The sequence below is a fragment of the Corvus kubaryi genome, unplaced genomic scaffold (assembly GCF_017639235.1).
Source record: "Corvus kubaryi isolate FWS band 111438036 unplaced genomic scaffold, C.kubaryi_AGA036_p1.0 37334, whole genome shotgun sequence".
In the NCBI taxonomy this organism is placed as follows: Eukaryota; Metazoa; Chordata; class Aves; order Passeriformes; family Corvidae; genus Corvus; species Corvus kubaryi.
Window position 1 is genome coordinate 16,799,671 of NW_024581108.1, and position 23,328 is coordinate 16,822,998.

General features: G+C 40.8%; 1 protein-coding gene across 1 annotated transcript in view; it reads right to left on the bottom strand.

Annotated features, from left to right (window-relative positions):
- EIF2B3 (eukaryotic translation initiation factor 2B subunit gamma) overlaps nt 1–23,328 on the bottom strand; it is a 98,430-nt gene that overhangs the window by 38,537 nt on the left and 36,565 nt on the right. The window contains exon 5 of the mRNA XM_042030553.1: nt 10,006–10,095. Coding sequence (XP_041886487.1) covers nt 10,006–10,095 — 90 coding nt within the window. The remainder of the gene's footprint in view (nt 1–10,005; nt 10,096–23,328) is intronic.

Sequence of the window (23,328 nt, forward strand, 5' to 3'; positions counted from 1 at the left end):
GCAATAATAAAGTCAGCAACAGTGTTACAGACATATTATTGTTCATGTTTCACTTGCCTGGCTAAGGCACAATGAAATTTAACACTGAGCTAACACCTAGAATAAAAACACCTTTAAGAAAATGTGAAATACTAGGAAAATAATAATTCTTTTCTCTGTTTACCCAAAACTCAACCTGTCAGTAAAAGGGGACACAGAATTTCAGAATGATGTGTCAGTGACTGAGGTGTTGTGGACGAAGAGCGATTTAGAAGCAAAACAGAGAGGGGTAGAAAGGAAACCATTATCTTGAAAATTGTACATTCAGATCATCTGAATGGAGAATACAAGGGTATTCTGTTTTCCACTGCAAGAGACATAGATATGATATCATAGTATAAGGATTGTATCCTCACAGTGAGATGTTCAACAAGGCAAGATAATAACTTCACCCAAACGATTATCTTACATGCAAGTAGTGCTGAGTACAGAAAAAAGAATGCTTAGGGTGATACTGTCCAAGTGGCAATGATTTAAGAAAAAACAATAAAGGGGGAAAAAAGCACACAAAGATGGATAAACAAATTTCTTCTTGGCTCCAAATTCACATCTTGTGTGAAGACAAAAGTCAACTTGGCTGAAGGTTACCCAAGGAAACTGAAACTGCATCAAACAGTGGAAAAAAATAGTTAACAATTTTTAATGTTTATTATCAGATCAGAGCAAGCCCAGCTGAGGCCACCAAGAGGGCCAAGAGCACATGACACAGGAGGAAAAGCTGGGGGAGCTGGGTTTGTTCAGCCCTGAGAAGAGAAGGCTTTGAGGGAATCTGATGACACTTTTCCACTACCACAAGTGAAGTGATATAGAAGACAGCCAGACTTTTCCAAGAGGTGCACAGTGAGAGGGCAAGAGGCAACAGATGCAAGTTGCAACAAGGGAAATTCCAGTTGGGACATAAAGAAAACAACTTTTCAGTGAGTGGTGCAGTCCTGGGACAAGGCCCAGTTTCCATCCTTAGAGATTTTCAAAACTCAACTGCAAAAAACCCCCCCGAGAAACATAAAAGTTAGACTTACTTGAGCAGGAGATTGGACTAGATTCTGCTAGACATCCCTCCCCAGTCTAAATATTTCTATGATTCTATAACTGAATGACGTTTTTTATGACCTCCCTAAATTAACTTTTTTTACAGAATCCAGAGGGTCATCATATGATGCTGTAAATCATAGTTAGAGAACAAAATTAACACATTTTAACATTTACCTTAGAAAAAATTTGCACTAGGAGCAGCTTGGATGCACAGAATACTGTGCTGTGACCAAGCACACTTTGGGATCTCAGGCACGTGGCCACTATGGAGTATGATGGTCTCACAGAAAGGTTTGCAGTTATTCATGAAGTTGATCAGCTCCAATTTAGCACATCTAAAGACATGCCTACTCTCAGATAGTCTGCCAACAGGAAAAGGAATTGTATTTCTTACAGAAGGCATTTGCTGAAAATCATAATGTGTTTAAATCTAGTTTGGATCATTAGGGCTTTTCCCCCTGAGGTTTCACGAGTAAGGTTGATTGATACCATGGAAAGATGATAACAGTAATGATACCCTGGAGGAGTGGGACATCAACAAATTTCAAATCCTGGCATTTCGAGGAGGGAGCAGGGAAGGTTCCAACAGCTGGATATGTTTGACAAGGAAAGGAAATGGGAAAGATGAATTGCCATTTCACATTGTAATAGATTAAATGCACTAAGGAGGAACTTGGGCTGGGTTGATTGTGGGTTTTTTTCCTCCCCCTTTTTCTCTTCCTTGTTTGGAAAGCTACAATCTATTTGCCCTGTCTTCACACAGTATACTTCCTGTAAGAGCTATTTGTTTATTTATCCGTTTTAATCACAAGGAAAGTATTCATTATAAAATCTCTCTTTACAGCAAAGGAGAAACCTTCCAGCCACACGGCTGACACATGTTAACTCGCAGGTATTCACAGAGCAGGTTCTGTTTTAAGCCATCTTTCAGGCAGCCACACAAAGACCACCAAAGCTGGGTGTTCAGCTCTGCCAGACCTCCCCCAGCCAGCAGCCCTTGCCAGGAAACACAGGTGACAGCCTGAATGATAAAAAGGCATTTAGAGGGGAAAAAGAAAAAATGCACTGGTTTAGTCTGGGCAGCACCTTAATATAAACCTGCAGGGGCCTTTGTGTACAGCATAGCACACAGCCATCCAAGCAGGAGCTCCAGAGCCAGTCACTCGCACCTCCAGTTTCCAAAGATCTCACACTACCCTGCCCTTTATTGAGGGGGAGAAGGGTAGCTCTGCTGCAGCTCTTTTCATGGCCACAGATCTCCCAACACAGCACTGAGACAGCAAACCTTCCTCTCCCCACTTGGTGCTGGCCCAGCAGAGGCTCTCTGGACACAGCAGAAGGGAACTGAGCAAAGAAGTGTGCTCTGGGATTGCAGCTGAAGCAGTTTGGAAAGACAGAGCACTATGACCTCACACAATTTGCTCTTATTTATTTCAGCAGTTAAAAAAAACCCAAAAAACCAACCCAAACCCCAGTGTTTAACATTGTAAACAAATCATACTGACTTTGGCTACAAAGTTTACTGCAAATTTTCTCAGTTCAGAAAAGAGTTTCTACTGGCAAATTCTGGCAGGCAGCTCTCCAGTGCTGGAAGAACTGCAGAAAGCGGATTTGTTTTCTTAGCTACAGCTCCAACTCTCACGGGGTGCACCCCGAGGGGAGGGCTCCCCCGGGAAAGTGGATTTCCCTGGCGGCAGGCAAGATGTTAGCACTCAGCATTCCCAGGATAAGGCACTGTGAATTGCTAACTCAGACCTTTTGAAGTGACCACAGTGCTGCTGTTTATCGTTCTTGCCTTTCCAGTACCACACATGATCCTTCTGGCCGTAGGAAGAGCTGCCCACTTCCCAAGCGACTCTACCAGGGAAACTGTGGCTTTTTCTACACCCCAAACTTCAGAAGGGCTAGATTCTGGACAAAACGGTGATTTGCAAAACACATTACTAAACACAATAAAATTTTACCTGGCTTTTAGGAGGAAGAGGGGTGGAGAAAAAAAGGGGAAAGGACACCCTAAAAGTATGTGAAATGTTCTAATGTGTAAGAGGAATTTTGTTTCACATATGCCTACACAGTCTTTTGAAATGAAGTCTGAAGATCTTATGCCAGAAAGTGCATGCGACACTGGTGGAGAACAGAGAACATCTAAGCAAATACACGGTGGCATCTGCCTCTATCAAATCTGAGATGACCAACATTCAGAGGTGGTGCAACTAGGGTGCCTTAAGAAAATTGCCCAGAATTTCCTATTGTAAGTTTCTGTCTTCATCTGTTTGTAAACTCTGCCAAAGTGTAACTGCTTTGGCTGAAATTACACATGCCAGGTGTTTCCCTGAAGCTGATTATTTTTTGGATAGCGTCATCAAAAATGTCTCAGCTACTTCCAAGAACAAAATTATGGAAAAACCCCTTTGTTTTGACCATGTTAAAAATATTTCATCTGCTCTGAAAAACTCTTGCACTTCCATGCTTGGAATTTGGCACAGCACAGGGTTGTCTTTTCGTCTGGGCATTACATTTGTAAACAGGAAAAGTGCCCATACTACATCAGGCTAAGTCTGAAAAAAACACTATTTGCACATGCTTGGAAGAGTGTTTGTTTTGGGTTTTTTTACTTCTAAAAGGTAGAAGTCCTTCTACCTTGGGCATGCTCCATTCTCTCTTTTCTGCAAGGTAATAGAAGTGCTTGAGCATTGCTCCACAGAGAAACAGAGTATATGCTCCAAGGTTATAAATGCTGAGGTGGATATTCTTTAAAGTTTAGAGCATCCCATATCCTTCTGGTGGCTGACCTGAAAGGTGATAAATCTATGTTGATAACAGCTACTCCATTAGCAAGAGTCACAGTAGACTCACTAATTAATTCTAGAAGTGTCACATACATAAATATATATACACACACTTAAAGAATATCATGGTAACAGTTTGGGCATTATGATACAACCCTTAAGAACAGGACTACTTTTCCTCTCCCAGTGTCAATCTCTTCTTCACCCAATGCAAAGATGGACTATGCCCTGGGGATGAATCACTGTTGTGTAATGAGGCAGAAGAATGACTGCCTCATTTGTTAGAACGTGTGTTAAACGTACAAGGCAGAGAGCTGCAAGAGGAGAAAAGAACTGCTAAGATGTAAGGCAAACGACTGATGCCTGAAGAACTGATTTTTAAATTTTTTTTTTTTTTGGTAATTACCTTCTGTCAGAGGATTTTATGGATGCTGGTGAATGCAGAGCATAAATCTAATTTCTGCAGGTTGCCATTGATTATCACCCTGCAACAGCTATCATCAACGGAAACGATTTTTTCAACATTATAAGCTCTCTGTAAAACGTTAAGAATTGAAAAATGGCATACTTAAGACAAAGATGCTTCAAACCTGAGCTCTTGTGTACCCTGGTTTCCCACTTTCAGAAGGGGAAAAACCACTGCTTCACTAGTAGAGGTGCTGAAAAGACAGTTAATGGGCATTACAGTATCAGTGATGAGCGCCAAGAGGAATGTATTTTCCTTTACCTTTCCAAAAGGAAAGTATTTACCTTGTTTTCAGAACAAGGTTTAAACAGAGAATGAGGCTGGTGGCCTTCACCTGAACTACAGAAGTTATGTACAACACTGAACAGTATCTCCTTCAGCAAACATCTCAGGTAATAAATGAAGCAATGGCCACAGAGGGGAAAAAAACCCAAAAGGAGGTACAAAGTCACATAACTGAGGCCGTACCATAATATGTGGGAAATACAAAAGTAAAAAGTTGCACAGGGAGTCTCAGCTGCAGCACTTATTAACTGGCAAGTGCTACAATTTACGAAGTTAGTATTTTTAAACGTAGCTGTTTGAATGCTCAACCTGTAACTACGGTTTGGTTAGTATATTGCTGACAAGCTCTGCACTGATGAAATTGGAGAAAAGTTATTTTGGAGACCTTATTGATTAGGACCACATACTGCTTTCCTTTAGGCAGCCTTGCTCTGGCTTTGGACCTTCTGGTCTACGTTGATGAGGGGTGAAAACAGCAGTCTCCATATGCCTACAGGTTTCAGCTGCAAGCATGGTAGAATTCTTACAAATACAACAAATGCTGTCATCTGTACCTGCACAACTGACTTTGGGCACAATGCCATTCATGCATACGTATATTATAAATGCTTATTATGTATGTTCTTAAGCATATTCACAGGATATACAGAGAGACAGATCTTCAAGATTTAAATTTCCAAAGCAAGTTTGAATTTTTCATATTAAAACTTTACAAGGAAAGGGGTTGCTCTGTATTTATCTCCCCTCTGCCTTCCCTTAAATTAGGTATCTTACTTCACCAAGCCAAAGCTTCAGAAATTCTCAGGAAAAAAAGAGCACAAGCTACCATGCAACTTCCCTTTGATCACATTTCTCCTGGTAGCAGCTTTGCTGGGATTGTTAGCAAGCCAACTGTCAGCACACAGCAAAGAAATACCAGCGCATGTCTGCGCAACACACGGGGCTCACACGGCACAGGCCCACATCCTGCCCTCTGCTACACATGAACTTCATGGGGGAAAGGGAATAAGGACTCTCTTCTTCCATCTGCTCTGAATGCAGCAGCAAGGCAGGATTCCAACCTAGCACTCAGGAGAGTGCCAAAAAAGGGACTGGCTACTGTGCTGGCTGCCACCCCAGGGCCCCAGGGGTGTGAGGCCCGCCAGCTGTGGGGTGGAGCCGTGCCCCCAGCCAGCTACAGCCTCTGCTTCTGTCTCACTGCTGGCTCAGCTCATGGAATGATCACTTTAAGAAAAGCAATATTGTGCAGTTCATCATGTGGTGCAGGTGTTCACCTTCAACTATCCCTGCCCTGTGCTGGCAGAGCAGCTCCAGCAGCACGCACAGCCTGTGCTTGCCTGCCTTCCCACGCCACAAAGTGCGGCACCTAAGAGATCCCCAGGCTGGCTTTGCTCTGAAAGAGGAAATGCTGAGGAAAGGAAAGCTCTCACCTAAATACAAGGAGCTCGTATTTTTAACTGATTTCCCTCCTGTGCGGAGGTTGTGATACAACTCCACAATCTCTACCAAACACCAACCTCAGCAACTCTAATTTCACTGATGAAGAAAGGAACCTGGTGAAGAACCAAAGGCCTCTGCTGAAATAAACCCCAGGATTAGGTACCACCAGCAGAAAATTCAGCCCAAACAAGAGCTGCTTCACACTGAGGTCACAGCTCCTGCTCAGACAGGATAAATCCAGTTGGTAGCAGGGTATGGGCTGCGACCTCTTGTGAATCTCATGTGGACAGATCAGTGACAGAAGTCACCAGTGTTGGGTATCCGAGGGCAGAGCTCCCAATCTTGTACTGGCACCCCTGTGCAGAGGCTGCCAGTGTAGTGCAGCTGATTAAAGAGCACTTTTTAATCAACCTAGCCTGGTGAAGCAGAAGTGTGGAAAGAAGAGAAGGAACAAATTCCAGCTGTAGGAAAGAAACTGCTATGGGCAAGAATTTCTTCAGCTGTTCCCCAAGCCAGCATGGAACCATAAGTGTTTGAGCTTGGTAGATTTGGACAGGGTAGAACCCTTGCACACTTGATTTCACTAGGATCCAGTGCTGAACTAGTGGATGAATGATCGATAGAGATTTAACTGCCAAAATTCATTTTTTCCTGCTAGGAGAGGAAAGAAAAAGCAGTCTCATTCCTGAAAAATAAATTCCCCAGGTTTAAATTACATTAGAGGCATGGTATTTTTTATTTTTGTCTCGACATACATATTTGAGGGGGTTCTAATAAACAGAATATTTCCTCTGACTTTTATTCAAAGGCACTAGCAAGTTCTGCCTTTTAAAACTCAAGAATTTGATTTGCTATAGTGCAATAAAACTTCAGGCAGGATAATAATAAATTCAGGCCTTTAAAAATAGTTCATAAAAATGTACTAAAGGACTACAAACTGAGTTACAGGCTACCAAACAGTATTTTGACCTTTCCTAACATCCCTCATCATACAATCTCACTGCTGCCAAACAAATACTGATTATTTTCCAAACAATCCCACCCAGAAGAGGAAACAAGTGCATAGAAAAATCAAAGGATCTGTCTAGTACCACAAAGCAAGGCAGTGATAAAGCTGATGAAAAAAATCTTTGATACCATGACTTCATCTTGGAGCTGAATATTCAGCCTTTTTCCAAAGCTGCTACACAACAAAGTTGTTCCAAATCCTAAAGCAAGATTTATATACTTAGAACCAAGGTTTAGCCATTTCATGTTCTCTTTTCCCTGTTTTCATATTAGTTGCCTGTGACTTTGCACTTTACCTACACCATATATATTAATCTGAATGCAATCTACCCTTACAGATACAGCTATAAACAAACTAGATTCACCCAGGCAGAGCTTATTCTTGCCACATCTTTGCAGCTAAGCTGGGAGTCACTGAAGAAGAAACAGGTCCCATATGCATAACCATATTAGTTTTCATGTAATGCTGCAACCTGGGAGTAATCATAATTTTCCTCTACAAAAGCCAGTTGTAGCATCTGAATTTTTTACTGCTGGGTAACATCTTTTCAATTTTTGTATGTCAAAAAAACATTTGAAAAAATGTAAATGCTTCACTGAGCTACAAACAATGAAAAAAGGTGTTCTGCCTGCCATCAAACCCCGCTGTTAAAATATTAACACAATGTAAATATTGTAATATTGAGGAAGTACACTGTGTCAGTACTTCCTGGCACCGTACAAGAGCTTCACTGTTCACTTCAGTCCCTGCTGTTAGTTTTAAACACGCACAACTTAAACAAGGCATCTGAGCTTCTCCAGTCCTGGTGCGGAATTGCAGAGGGCAAAATCTTACTGTAGGTTCTCTCTGGACTAAAAACCAAAGTATTAAGAAGAATCCTTAAACCCAAACAATTATGTAGATGTCAGTACTTTTGAGGCAAAAAAAAAATCCCCAGAGTCTTTCAAAAGTCTTGCATACTGCTGCCAAACATGGAGAGATCTTTGGGTATGCACTGTCCTCCCCTTCCTCAGAGAAAAAAAACAAGCTGCAAATGCCCACCAGTGCCAGAAGTCTGAAAGCTGAAGTTATTCCTCATGGCAAAAGTCCCATTCCCCAGATTTGCCAGTTAAGCACATTACTTGCAATTGACTCTCTCAATTGACTGAATAAGCAGCATTTGTGTAAAAAAGAGAATGAAGCAGCTACCTACCATTAGTAAGCCAGATGTTGCTATCAGGCCTTAAGAAACTTTGCCTAGCTGCTGTAATGATCTATTTGTCATGGAAGTGTCACAGAAAAGCAGCACAGCTTCAAAAAATAGTGAAGACAGAGAATGACCTCACTATAGAAAACAACAAAAAACCCCACTGGGTCGTACTCGCAAAAAGTCAGTAGACTTGTTCTATGGGGATCTGAGGGCAGAATTTCACTCTACTGGCTTAGGTTAATACAAGGTAAAATCCTGACTGACAAAGTCAAAGATCTCACCAGTTTCCACTGAAATAGCATAAAGCCTCGAAATCTGAAGTAACTGCTGTTTAAACTCAGAGGCCTCTCTGAGTGACGTATCTGACAAAGACCATCCTTGTCCCACAGATTTAAATTCAAAACCAAATGAAGTACTAGAGAAAAATAACTGAATGTGTGAAATGTCTAATATTCCAGAAATGTCTAATCCCAGCAAAACTACGTGCTAGGATTTCATGTACATAGTCGTATGTGCTGTATTGTGACAAAAGAAAAGTGTAAACACTGCTTCATGCTACCACAGGAAGCACAAGAATTCCAAACCCTCACCAACTTTCTGAAATACACTGAATAAATGGTTTATTCCAGGTTTAAAGCATCTGCTGCTCCTGAAGCTTTCTCACCTTTCACGTATGTTTCTGTACACAAGTGGGAACCAAAATAACTTGTACAATGCCCCCATGTACTAGTCAAAGTATCAGATAAGCCTTATTCTTATGCATGGTAAGAAATTGCCCTGGGGGTTAACACAGATTTTCCACTTACTTTTAACTCACTCACAGACCCTTATTCTGGAAGAGCTCCTTGAAGCATGTATCCAGCTGTATCACCAGATTTGTATATGGTCAAGACTAACATAAATCTCCCACCCTCAATGTTTTTTCACATGTCAGTTTATCTGCTAAGAAAATGTACTATGAACACAACACTTAGCCCTTGTATCTTTTATCTTACTTAAAAGGGGAGAAAAGCTCTTGAGAACTCAGTGAGCATTCAGTATATGTAATGGACATGAGAGGGCTATAAAAAGTCTAGGAACAGGACATCCTTCCAAAACTGAACTAGTTACTGTGAGGGGGAGTGTTCATTTGTTTGTTTTTTAAAGACAAACAGGGTTGGGTTTTTCTGTCTGTTTCATGAAATATTATAGCTAAGATCCTTCTCCACTTCCATAAATGGATGTTTTTCTTACTCTCAGTGGGTGGTCTCAGAGTTTTGACAGAGCAATATCACAAGCTAAAAACATAGGATGCTACAGAGATAGCCCACCTGCAGTGGTGGTGGATGTGTAGGGGCAGAGAGAAGGTGATTGCAAAGACCAAAACAGACTGTGGTGGGGGAAATCAAAGGTCAGAAATATATTCACAAGCCTAACAATGGGGAAGCCCTGGTAAAATGAGCAGCCAAAAAGAACAGATACATTAGAAAAAGAAGGCATGCATAAAAGAGACAAAAATGTTAGTTTTCACTTATGCTGGTTTGTTGATTTTTTGGTTTTTGTTCTGTTTTTTCGAAAAGATCCTAATAAGAAACTCAGACTAATGCTTGGCATTCCTTTTAGTATAGTTAAAATATTCTGAAAACTGGATTCTTTTATATTTCTATTTTATGCTGGCTAATTTAATGAAAAGAAAATCTTCCTTTAAAAGCTCTGGTGTAAAGCATATGTCAGTGCAATCACCTGCTACTACCTTGTGTGTTGCTTGGTTTCTTACCTGTTTTCTACCAGGAAGTCTACCACATATTTCTTCAGACAGTAGAGATGGGCATCCATCAGCCCTGTTCTGATGTGCATTCTGGGGTGCCTGGAAAAGAATAAAAAAGGGAAATCATGGAGCTTTTGCATAGCTGTTTACAAGAGCTTGTCTTTGCAATGAGGTCAGGGGATAGTGACAAGTGTGCAAAGGTCTGTTCCTTTCCATCTACTGTTGGACTGCCAGAAGAGAAGAGCTCAGGGTGCCATTATAGGGCTGTGTCTATAAAGTTACACCTGCTGGCCCTGGGCTGATTTGCTGCAAAAGAAAACACCTCTTCCAAGGAGTCATTACTCCTGCTACATCTTCTCATGTAAGTGGAAATTGCACATTACTGGGCAGGAAGCCAAAGTAATGGGCCCAGAGTGCTAAAAGTTACAGTGGGTAATGTCAGGGTACAATAATTCAAAGCTTCTGGCTAAGTGCCTGCCTTAATATATATGCAAGGCTGGGCATGTTCTGCTAGCAAACACAACAACACTACTGTATTTTCTCCAACACTTCCTGGAGGGGAAGAGGGGAAGGAGATGGGGTCTGCTCATCTTTCCTACACTACACATTACAAATGATTGCCACAGCTCAATTACAAAGCATTTGGCTATCCAGCCCAGTAAGGTGGGAAAGATCAGTAAAACTCCCACTCATCCTAAGACAAACAATGGCAAACAGGGAAGTCTGCTTTCAGAGCAGTGGCAGGTTAATATTTCAGAACCTCAGGAATCTCTGGTAGCTTCAAAATTTTAAGAACAAAGTTTAAATCATAAAGACTCATTGACTGCTTCTATTGCTTCTCTTTATGTTTTCTCTGTTCTTGGATAATGGAAATCCTTTTTGGAACCTGTCTCAAACCAGCCAGATATTTTAGGCCAGTATTACTTTCCCTTCCACAAATCTGTGGCCTCATTTGAGAGCATTCTGGCTGTCTGAACACTTGCCACTAGTTCTCAGAACAGAACAGCCACAAGAGTGTTTAGCCTGCAGATTAAAAAGACAAAACACAACAACAGGCAGGGACTATGCTGAGCTGTTCAAGACATCCATAACTGCACTCACAGTCAGAGGCTATTAAGGAGAGAAATTTCACTCCACACCTGAAATTGTCTCTGTATTCATTTTTCTTCCTTTGATGTCAGAATTTCATAATTAAGTTTGAATGAACATATTTTATCAGTGTACTCTATCCAACTTAGTTTGCTTATTCCAGAACATGCTAAAGTCAGATGTTTGTGATCATGATACTTTTATTATGTAGTTAGCTCAGCAGAAGGATCACTCACAAATTGGGCATGCATATATAATATATAAATAGTAAACCAATACTGTCACAACAAATATTTAGTAACACCAAAGCTACCAAGAACATCAGGTGTTCTAGTAAGCCATTTTTCAGTCCAGTTCTAGTAAGCCATTTTTCAGTCCATTTCTCAATTAATGCCTTGAACTACTAAAGTATTTAAGTCTTAACATTTCATGACTTATGTGGCATTTCTCAAGCATGCCATTCAAGCTATGCATATTTTTGACTATAACAAAATCCTTTAAGTCCCATTTGCAAAGGAAAGCTCCTATAGTAGTAGCACAACACTTTGCAGTGAAGTATGTGGTCCTAGAAAATGATATATGCACTTTCAGTAGATTACTTCAATAACTAAACATGAGCTCACCTAGAAATGCTCCAGTACTGATGTTATCAGTGGCCCAGATGTTGCTGTGGAAGGCAGCCCAAACAGCAATGTTCCTTATGCAAAGAGGATAGGGAATCCACTAATTTTAATGAGATCTTGCAGTTGGAAGTCACCAGATTCCCTCCTGCTCTGCATCCTGAGAACAGTTTCCATATTTTGCGTATGTATGAGAGGGAGAAATTTCCTATCTTCTCTGAGAAAGGTTCCTTTGTATTTATGTAACAAATAGAATCGTTTACTGGGAAAATTAACAAACAATGGAACAAGGCAATAGACATGTAAAAATATAGAAATGGATGCAACATGGGAAGGAGAGGCAAAAATGGGAGAAAAAAATCTAATTCTTAACTTGAAGATGACAAACAAGACAAAATTTCTTTAGTGCCAGAATGCCTGTTTTTTCTCTTCCTATTCAAGATCTTTCATATACCCCTGTTAAACACCAGGCAGGGGAAGGCTGCAGCGGCTAGGCATCAAGCAAGGGTGTAAAACAGGAACTCCTCAGTAAATGCTGGTTCTGTCGCCAGTGTCTGTGTGGCTCTGACACATGCAGTCTCCCCACCTGCAAACTGGAATAACTCTATTTAGCTACACCACAGGACACTGAGGATTTGTGGGCTGAAGTTTGTATCTGCATGCAAGCATTGTACCAAGTTTTTCTGTAGCTAAGCAACTTTGCTATTAAGTTATACAAAATCAGTGCAAGTGGACAAATAGAAACACAGTGCTATCTCAGCTCCTCCATCCCACACAAAAAACCCCCCACAAAACGCAGCCAGACAACAAGATGTACTGAAACACCAGTCTGAGTTAGCTTTCAACGTAGAATATACTAACAATAATGGAACATCATGCTGGACAAGAGGGAGGTCCCACAATGAAATCCTCTGAAATACAGACCACCTAAGTGATTTGCAACAGAATAGTCCCATAGATTAATATTATAATCACAGCTTCAAAGGTCAAACAGGCAAGTTTGGGCACATGCATAAACAAAGCTGTGATTTCTGTAAACCAGACTCAAGGAGAGAATAGCCACACTAAACCAGACTGATAAGAGTACTCTATCATAACAAGACACTAAAGATGATGTTAATTTTCATTGACTAGTACTTAAACCAGTTTATCTTCAGGTAAAAGCAAAGGAACCAAATAATCTAACAGATAACAGCAAATCCCATCACCATTTCAAATGAGCATCTGGTTACTAATATCGAGAGCCACACTCTGGTCTCATGCCTCTGATCTCCCACTCCATCAACTAATCTTTACAGCATATGAAAAATGAGCCCGTCCCAAGGAACAGCTGATACAGAGAGAATCAAATAACAAACAATGCAGGAGCTGATGCACCTAGACTTATTGCTCTGGGGGAGATAATACAGAAGGCTTTTAATTATATCATCAAAGCAAGGGAGAAGGTACTAGGAGGGGCTGGCTGCAGATGGTTAAGTGTTAATGAATGCCGGGTTGGGTGGTTTATCAAAAGAAAAAGACTGGATATGTATCTGAGAGGGTCACCCTTGAGATGAAAGTTGCAACAGCCATTGTTGGAGCTCCTTAATGAGGGAGGAATGTCAAATGTGTACCCTGTAAGAATCATACCAATTACTAAACGAACTTTGGTTCAATCTAGCAAATGTAATCAAGCACAAGTCATTAAAATACATGGTAAAACTCCCTTTGGTGCTGCCACTATAGTGTCTATTACTGTCTGTGCTCCTGTGCAAGGGAGGGGGCTGCTCCCAGTTACAAGCTCTGTGTGTTAACTGATGGCAGATTTTAGTCCTAATGATGAGGCACGGAGGGCTCCCTGGCAGAAAGTCGACAATGAGAAGGCTAGGAGAGATCTGTGGAGAAGTCAGGGAAAGATCAGCAATTAAAAGAGCAATTTCAAAGAATGCAATTTAATGTGTAAAATTAGCTTTTATTAGCACATAATTCCACAAAATCCTGACTCAGGATGAGAGAGCATAAAGGTCTGCAAGAGTCCTTAGAAAAGTCTGTGCCTGTAATTCCTGACACGCCATTGTGAAATAATAAGCAGTACTAACAGGATTGATGCATGCTTCATACATGGCATTGCTTTGAAAGTGGAGCCCAGAGCTTTTCTTTCCCTGATAACCCTCTTCAGGATTTCCTCCCTCAGGGAAATCAACCACTGATAGAGCAAACTTCCCTTGTTTAAAGGCAAAAAGTCGGACAATTGTTTCAACTGTAAACTAATTAAGAGAGATTACCACCAAGAGCTGGAGGTTCCAACCAGCTCCATACTCCCACTGACAGTGTGATAATGCCAGGCTGGGGTCAAAATCATAAATCTGAAGGGAGCACACACAATGCTTAAAGCCAAAAAGCCTCTCTACTAAGCATGGGATATTGCCACATTAACCTCACCACCTCACAAATAAACTAGCTGAGAAAGAGAAATCCCATGGCCTCTTTCCCTTTAACTTCATACAGCTGTTGATGGAAAATATGAAGGTCTTTAAATAAGCTCAAGGACCTGAGGCTGTCCGTACTCTAACACTAATCCAAGCAATGACACAATAAAAATCTAATCATACCTGCAATTAACCTGGCTCCTAAACTGATACCTGAATTACATCCATCGTGGGCTGATGGGGTATTAGTTCATCTTCCTCCCCGTCCTTCCAAAGTAAATAAATAACACGCTAAGTGCAAACTATGCATTCCACACTTGCATCTTTTCTAACTAATGGCATGTAGCTCACAGTCTATATAGCCAAACACTCTATCACATTCTTCCTATCCCCCACACCACAAACCGTGCTCTCAGATGAAGCAGCGCGTGGTCCAGTTCAAACACAGTGCTGACCCCTGCCTGTCTGCAAGAACGTGGTGCTCTCGTGCTGATACAAAGCCAGTGTACAGATCAACATGAAGAGAAGTCTCACAGCAAAAGCTGCCAGACCACCTTTAATGTCTCAAGCATTCCTGCTTTTAAAGGAAAAAAAAATAATCCCTAAATCGCATTGCTCATTTACGGGACAGCTCTTGGCTGTAAACTCACTAATAATAAAAGACCACTGTTACATTGGCTCTTCAAAAATCCCAGACACCTTATGACCTTAATTTTTTTTATTTTTTACACAGTGCTTTTGGCCAAAAAGATCCCAAAGCACTTAGCCAAATGAATGTCCCCACTGTATGCCGGGGCTCCTTTGCCCACCGGTGAAATGCTGCCACCTCTGGGCTGCAGAGCCGCGGTGGCGGCGCCGGCCGGGCCCCCCCGCGCCCCTCGATCGCCGCTGCAGAGGAGGGTGGGCAGAGGGGAATCGGTGGATGCTGCTTCTTGGGTGGAACTGCTTCAGTTCTGGCTGAGGAACATCTCAGCAATGGGACCCCAAGAGTTCAAGACAGCACAGACTACTATGAGGTGTCTCCCAACACGTGCCATGAGCCCTGCACGACCCTGACCTCCGTTTCCCTGCCCAGGGGCACCCCCTCACTGTTCCCCCCTTCCTCCAGTTTTGTAACAACCTTATTTAAAAAGACAGGAGGGCAAGACGTGCTTTGGTCCCTTGAGGATCTGGCAAGGGAGGACAGGCCACTGCAGTTCTGGTAACTACCCACCATCCATCCTCACAGCTGCTGCTGCTATAGAGACACTACACCAGGAATGGGAAGTACTTTCCAAATGAAAATGTTTTATTGATCTAGTGACCTAAGTTGCTCGAAAGCCTTCTGAATAATAAATATTTTTCACTTAAAACCTTCACCACATGCCATTTTTCTTTGTTGCACTATGTTATTAATATACCCATGAGACTATAACACAAACTCTGAACCTACTTCTGACAAAAACATGCTGAAAACTTTTTGGTAAAGGAACTAACTTTCATTGAAAGCCAAAGATTAAATAATTTTCTTTAGTATAAAGAGTATAGGTTAGCAGTCAGAACTCAGGATTAATATTTGCTCAAGGTCAGTAACGGTTTACAATAAGCCAGTGTGACCTCCCTGTAGAAAGAGTCATTTTCTTGGCAAGAACGCTGTGTTTTAACGTTAACATCTCTTTTGACTTTGATGCTGAAGAGCAAGGGGGCCAATGGCTCTGCAGCCATCTCATCATGTGAACCTATAAAAAATGTTTTTCTTCATCCTGTTTCAGCTTCCCCATATGAAAAGGAAAACAACAGTAATTCCTCACCCACCCCAAGTCCAAGGAGTGCTCCCCGGGGAGTGCACAGCCACGTCGCTGGCTGCACGTGCATCCCCCTGGGAGCACACCAGACACAGCTGCCTGTGAGAGCACTTCCCTAAACTTGGTTCTAAGGGTCTTCTCTACCACAGTGAGTGTGAACAGCTGAAGGAAATAACACAGGGGCCAGGCTGCCCACAATGCTACCACCCCTTTTCTCTTTCCCTGTCATTGGAAAAACAGAGTTCATGCAAATATTTTATACTAGACACTTCTATACTAGATACTGTTCTGCTAGAATACCCTGATTGCTATGTAGAAACTGGGAAAGCAAAAGAGAGAGACCAAAATGATAATAAGCCTGGAGTTTGGTGTGAACAGAAGAGAATACACTGTGAAGGAGGGCGGGGACTGCCAGAGACATTATTAATAGGTTTTACCCTTGAGCTCTGGCAGCTACTTGTTCTATACACAGAGGAAAAGGATTAATCAAGCCTTGCACGTAAAGGTTCTTTCTATGGTCTGCCAAAATATTTAAAGGGCTATATACAAAGTGTAAGCCTTATTATTATACACATTCAGTGTAATCATCTTATGCTACAGTTAAGGCCAGGATGACAATAAAGTAGATTATTGTGTGCTATAACCAATTCAATTCCAACACAACGGGACATGGCTTAGTCACAGTTCAGATCTGGTGTTTGAGCTTATTTTTCTTATGCTGGGCTAAACTGTGATTTAAGAGATTTAATTGAGCTTTGGGAAATGCTTTCTTTGCTGAAGAAGGAGAAAGAACTAAAAGTCTGCACCTGGCAACCCTAATCATTTCCAATTTTCAGCTCATTTTCCTTCCTACTTCATGGAAATTCACCTTAGTAAATAATTGTTCCCTAAAATCACCAGGGCTGAAAGGATGACAACACATCAGAGGAACAAGTTTCAAGAAAACAACTGAAGCTGGAGGATTGTATAGAGGCTACTGAAGAACAGCAGCTCCTGCTGATCCCTCCTACATCAGTTCCCCACGGGCTATGCAGTAGACATACGATATATTTTTTTAAATCAAATAATTACAGTAAATGCATGGGAAACAGTGAAACTGAATAGTAGGTCAAAGCTGCAGGTCACTAGCAATATATAGCTTAAACACAGCAAGGCTGACACAATTTCGTCATGCCACTGGCCTGGACTCAACAGCAAATAAAACTGTACTTGGCAGCGTGAGCTTTGCTTGACAAGGCTCTAAAGACCTTCTGCACTTTCCAGGTGAGGTGGGTCCTACTTAGAATATATGATCTGCAAAATTTGGGAATTTAAGGTAAGGGCATACCTTTCGGCTACTAAAAATACATAGGCAAAAAGAAATTCTTCCTCCTCCAACCTTAAATTGCAAGTAAAAACATAAGCAAAAAAAACCCCTCCAAAGCTGAAATAACCATAAATGTTTCCCTTGTATTTCACAGAGCCCAGGAACAGAACAATTGAAGCTCTCACACATATCCTTGGGTTTCCCACTGTGAATTGCTGTCCAGGTACCTCATGAGAATCACCTACTTCTGCACCACCAGTTTATTAAAATTAAAAATCTCTCTTTAAACCTGTCACTATGCACAGGCCATAGCTGATCACTCACTTCCCTTTGCTAGGATCTTTGCCTGACAAGCGAATGGGCTCTTCGGGATGGAAGGTGCACGTTTGTGAGTTCTTCTGTAGAAGGTATTTGCATTCAAAACAGTTAAATTTCACCAGACTGAAGAACAACCTGACAAGAGCCTGATAGCAGGTCATTAGGGTTAGAAGGAAGAAGAGAAGTGGAGAAGAAAGAAAAGACTACTTGTCAGACAAAGCAGCATCTGGCTCCCACCAAAACTTACAGTCTAGAAAGCAAGAAGACATGAGCTTTGAGTCCAAAGATGGGAAAAATTTAAGTGTTATGGTTTAAATTACCAAAATCTACTCAAATCCAACCCATGTAAATCTAGCCCTTCTGCCATAAACCTGGCAATGCCCATTGCCTTCATTTACTGTAAGTGAATTATACTTTGTTCCTGCTCCTTGAGGGTCTGTAGCTTCCTTAGCTGATGCTTTGACCTGTGGGTTTTTCCAATTTTCCCCTGGCAACTACTGCTTCTGCCTCAGTTTTGATTCGCAATAAGCTTTTACTACCGTATCTACTCACATCTCAATTCCACTGGAACCTGGACACTTTAGCACTTGACACAGTAACCACTCTTCATACTGACAAGATCCCAACAATTGCAAGTGTCAAATATTTAATTAGGTAATGAGAACAGCTTTATCTCAGACAGAAATTAAAGTGGGCACAGAATTTGGCTCTGCTGCCACTGTGGAGGGAGCCAGGATACAGGCTGCTCCACATCTCGGCAGTGCTGAAAGGGTACACAAAAGAAAAATACGTTAGAGGAAATTCTGCTAAGGGATCAGCACTCAGACTTCATGAATCCTGCTTCCCTACAGGAAAACAGAGGGGTTTCCTGGCTTGGTTACACTGAAGTCATGACTCAGCCTGTGTATTCAGATACATCCTCAGAGACAGGCTAGCTTGGATTTAAGGCAGCATCAACCTTGAGCCATGAGATTTCAGGACAGTGAGAGCCATCAGAGCTTGGGACATCACCAACTTTAGAGTATAGCCCAGTTCTGCAGTCAAAAAATACCCCAGGTGATAGGAACATCACACAAGAAATACAGATATACTTACACTCTTTCCTAGTTTAAAAGAACCTGTACTATTTATCAACTATTATTTGACAGTATCAAACAAGAACTTCATTAAAAGAATGTCTTAAAATTAGCAAGTGTAACATTCTTTTTGCAGAGTGACAACAGAATTAAAAGCCAAAGGAGAACTGAAGTCAGACTGAAGCCACTGACAGACACCGCTCGTCTTTTCAGCCCAGAAGAACTTTATGATAAATTCTTTTAATAGCTAACTGGCATTTTACAAAATACCATTAGAAATACTATGGAATGATCAATGTAAGTATCAGAGGGAAAAAGAAGGAAAAAAGACTAGACACAGAAAACTATCACTACCACAAGACGACCTTAACATTCACCCAAAGTCCAAATTTGCATTTTTTAAACGCGTAATTACAGTGGTTACAACCACACTGGATTAGTTTCTGGTTAGACCAGATTACTCATGATTTAAAATTTCCAAACTTGTTAATAGCTATAACAGAAGTTGCTGCTTCTTATTACTACAAGAAACTGAACTTACAACTAAAGCGCTTTCAGGAAGATGCTGAAGTTGGAGCTCTATAGCATCATACCCAGCTGAACAAAAACATACACTGCACTAAGGACAGAGCTGGATTTCCAAAAATCTCTCTCACCTTTCACCCATTAGTAGCATCTGAATAAAAGCTTAAGGTTGAGCCGGAAGAATTTTACTCCTTTGGAACACTGATCATACAGCAATTAGAATACTGGTGAATCCTGGTGAATTCAGTGCAGTGAGACGATACTTTGAGCAGGTTTCCTTCCTTCTCTGGACCAGTTACCACTGACTGAGAAACTTCACACACACTAGAGTGAAGTTTCTCACTTCAGCACATGCTAAGGTGGGAGCTGCCTTTATAAAAAGGTAGGCAAAAAACCCCAAACAAATAACAAAAAAAACCCCAAAACACATTCTTGAAGGAAAAGCTGTCTGGACAGCTAATAAAACACTGTTCATCTGTGTATTTTCACAATTTCAATATTTATTTTTAAGATTTTTAGCCACAGTTATAAAGTCCAATTTTTAGCCAGAATTATCACATATTTTATTGCTATGACACCCAGCACATTACTTGTCCAGAGACAGAGTGGCTTCAGCAATTAAATAGATAGGATAAAGGTCATTAATCTAGACTTCAGCAGTCCCTCATAGTGAAAGCAGCAGTAGAGAACATTTCAGTAGACAGCATTTTCAGCACAGATCACAAGCTGGTATTGAAAAGCAAGTGAGAAGACAGCAACTGAACCCTCTGTTGTTTATACCACCTGGAGCAGTGAGTTAAACCTTGCAGCGTAGCAGCAAAAAACTGGCCATGGCAAGTACCAGAGCTCAGATGTTCCACCATTTGCTCTTGGAAGAGCTCTCTGTACAGAAACCAGAGTGACAACAAATCCAATCCTTGTCTTTTGCAAGGCATGGTAGGATAATTTCCTCATCTTGAAACATTTAGCCTAACAGAAAGAAAAAGAAAATAGATGGGGGATGACCTGAAGATTATCATTTACAATTTTACATCAACCTCAGATACTGTTAAAACAAAACAACTTCTATTCCCTTCTTGCTTGGAAAAGACCGGGACCATTCTGTCTGTGGTTGTAGACTGTTTCAGTATTATCCAACTGCATAAACGAAACTAGTGTCAAAATTAAGTTTTAAATGGCTTGAGGTTTATAGGAATTAAAGAAGGAAAAATTAAATTTGAAACTCTGCTTGTTTACTAGCACTAATTAAATATGCCAGATTTCTGGGCAAGCTTCCTAGCCTGTGGCTACTACGTTACTGGCTTGTAAAACAGTCAACAAGTGCATGAGTACAAAGCACAAATACAATAACAGATTTCGTGTACAGTCCTGCCCTTAGTTTATAAAGAAAAAATGTATTAGAACCAATCTGTAACTATAAAGATCTGTGCTAACCCTCTAGACCATGTTAGGAATATAAAAAAGGCCCAAGTCTACAATGGCTGCTTTTGCAGAGACAGTTTAAAAAAAGCAAACACAGAGAGAGGTAAGAAGCAATAAGCACAACAAAAATTAACAGGAAGCCTTAAAAGACCAGTTTACTTCTAAAAATTCCATGCTTCTGGGCTCTGCTCTCAAAATAAATTGCTATTAAAAATAAAAGGGAGTTTTAGCACTCCAACAGAAGAAGTGGGTCTGGTTCTTCACACCACAGAAGCTGCACTCCTCACAAATATATTTTATTATTACATTTGACTTCACTAGAAAACAGCTTTATTCTGAAGAGCTGGAATCGCACACTTAATGGGAGCATGGACCATATCTTTAAGCGTACAGTCCTTTACATTCTATACTTTAAAGACAGATAATATCTTTGTGTTCTGCATTTTAAAGAAACCAGCACAATGAGCTCATAGTCTGTGAGGAAACTACAACAACCAAGAAACAACAAACTGAAGCCAATCTCAGAAAAAAAAAGGAGTCTCTGGGGACAGAACAAAATGCAATGGTACCTGTATCATCCCTAGGTAGGTGGAGAAAGAAGAAGGAGGGACAGTAAGAGACCACGACCTAAACACTATTCTTCGCACACCCTTCTTTCTGGAAAAGCTCCCCATTTACTTTCTGTGGCTGAAGCAGCTGTTTCTGCAAAAGCAGCAAACAACTCTTAATGAAAAAACACTTGAGGACAATTTGCTGCCTTGACAGCTTTAACATGAACAGCCTTTCACAGAAACTCAAATTAATGTGTGTTCCCACTGTACAGTAGTCTTGCTCAGCTTTAAGGAAACGAGGAATTTTGCTTCAATAAAAATTCAGCCACGCAAATATTCTGCTGTAAAAAGAGGCATAAACAAATAACTCTCCAACTTCCAGAATCACGTACATGAGGCAAAGGGAAATGATATAAAAATAACTAGGTTTTTGTTTACATCTCAGATTTAGAAGAGCAATTCCAGAAACTAAATTGCTTCCACAGAGGCATTGATTTAATTAGTCTACATAGCATGCCTTATTTGTGTTCAGACCTCTGACGTAAACTGATAAAAAAAGAAAAAAAAATACACAGTGGACACACACAAAATAATTGCTTAAACTTTTTCTATGCCAGATGCAAGTAGGAATTCTCAAACACACTTTCATGGACTCTTCCCTACATGCAAATGATCCCTTTTTAATATACACAAACTATGTATGCTTTCAATTAAAAACATGACTGGATCGATTAGATCATATATTTTTTGCAAACCAGCCAAAAATCAAACACAAACCGAAGCCATGAAGGAATTTCTGGAAGTACAAACCATATTACAATTCTACTTCTGGCAATGAGAATCACCTCTCATTTTGACACAATGCTAGAACTGACAGCAGTGCACAAAAACATGCTGTCATTCAGCAGTGAAATAACTGCATTAATAAACAGGACTCAGAATCCTAAAAACCCCTAAGTGGTCAAAATCTTAGCTTAGAAAATAAGCCCACTATGATCAAGTAACAGCAGAACACTGGCTTCTTGCTTTTTGGTAACTGTTAATCTCAATTTTGGGTCTTACTATTCAACAGGATGACGACATGAGCTCCTCAGAGCTGTGAACAACAGCTTCTCTTCAGGACACAAACAGTGGCAGGGAAGGTGACATTTTTGCTTAAAGTAACAAACAGGACTACTAAGAATGGCCTCTCATACACTTTCCCCCCCCACTGCATTTTGATCCTTGTGAGTACAGACTTTGCTTGTCATTCCTTACACTAGATTCAAAAGCCAAAACATCTCAGAATTTTGGGAATGAACATTCAACTGTGAGTGTAAATAAGATATCACTCACTTTTAGAGACAACATAAAAGTAACGTAAAAGTTCAAATCAGTGCCTACCTTGAATGAATACTTCTAAAGCTCATCAATTTTTCTGCTCTTTATAACCTCATCTAATTCTCCCTACGCATGCTCCACCCACGAAGCAGGGATCAACAATTCTGACAAGCAAACTTACACACAGAAGTCAGATCAGCCCTTGCAAAGCCACAACCTCTTTCCCTTGTGTACACTGCAGTTCTCCTTAACTCTCCTGTGTGCACAGCACACAGCTGGTGGTGGTGGCCTCACATCACCTTCCCAAAACCCCTGCTCATTTCAAGCCTTTGGATGCTGAACAATGTGGTTCAGCTTTCACCTCTTCACCATACAATAACTTTTCAGGCACTGTCCAATGATAAAAACATTCACATGTCAGAGTATCTAGAACTTAGGAAACAGTCATATCCTAAGATACCTAAGACTCTGGATATTTCCACTGAGACATGAATTAACACTCATGGCCAATTTTTTTATTGCCATTGGAAGAGCAGTGAAATCAGCAGTAGATATACAGGCATATGGCAGGTAGCAGACTGAAGCCTTCCAGAAGTCTTGACTGGAACTTGTGAGTCACTTCCACTGTGAACACAACATGTTTTCATGTAGGAAAATTAAGAAGTCAAAGCACAGAGTGTCAAAGTAAAATGAACTTTTAAATTATTGCGCTGCAATTTGCAAAGATCTTTTTATCACTCATACTCAGTACTAGACACCTTTCTCATACAGACAAGTTCATATGTTTTCATCTACTGCCTCCAAGATGGTGAATTAGTTAGAATTTCAAGACACAGAAATAAAGGAGCAGGTAAAGTGACAGGATTCTTTGCAGCAGGCTACTGAACTGCAAGGTTATTTCAGCTCTGGAGTC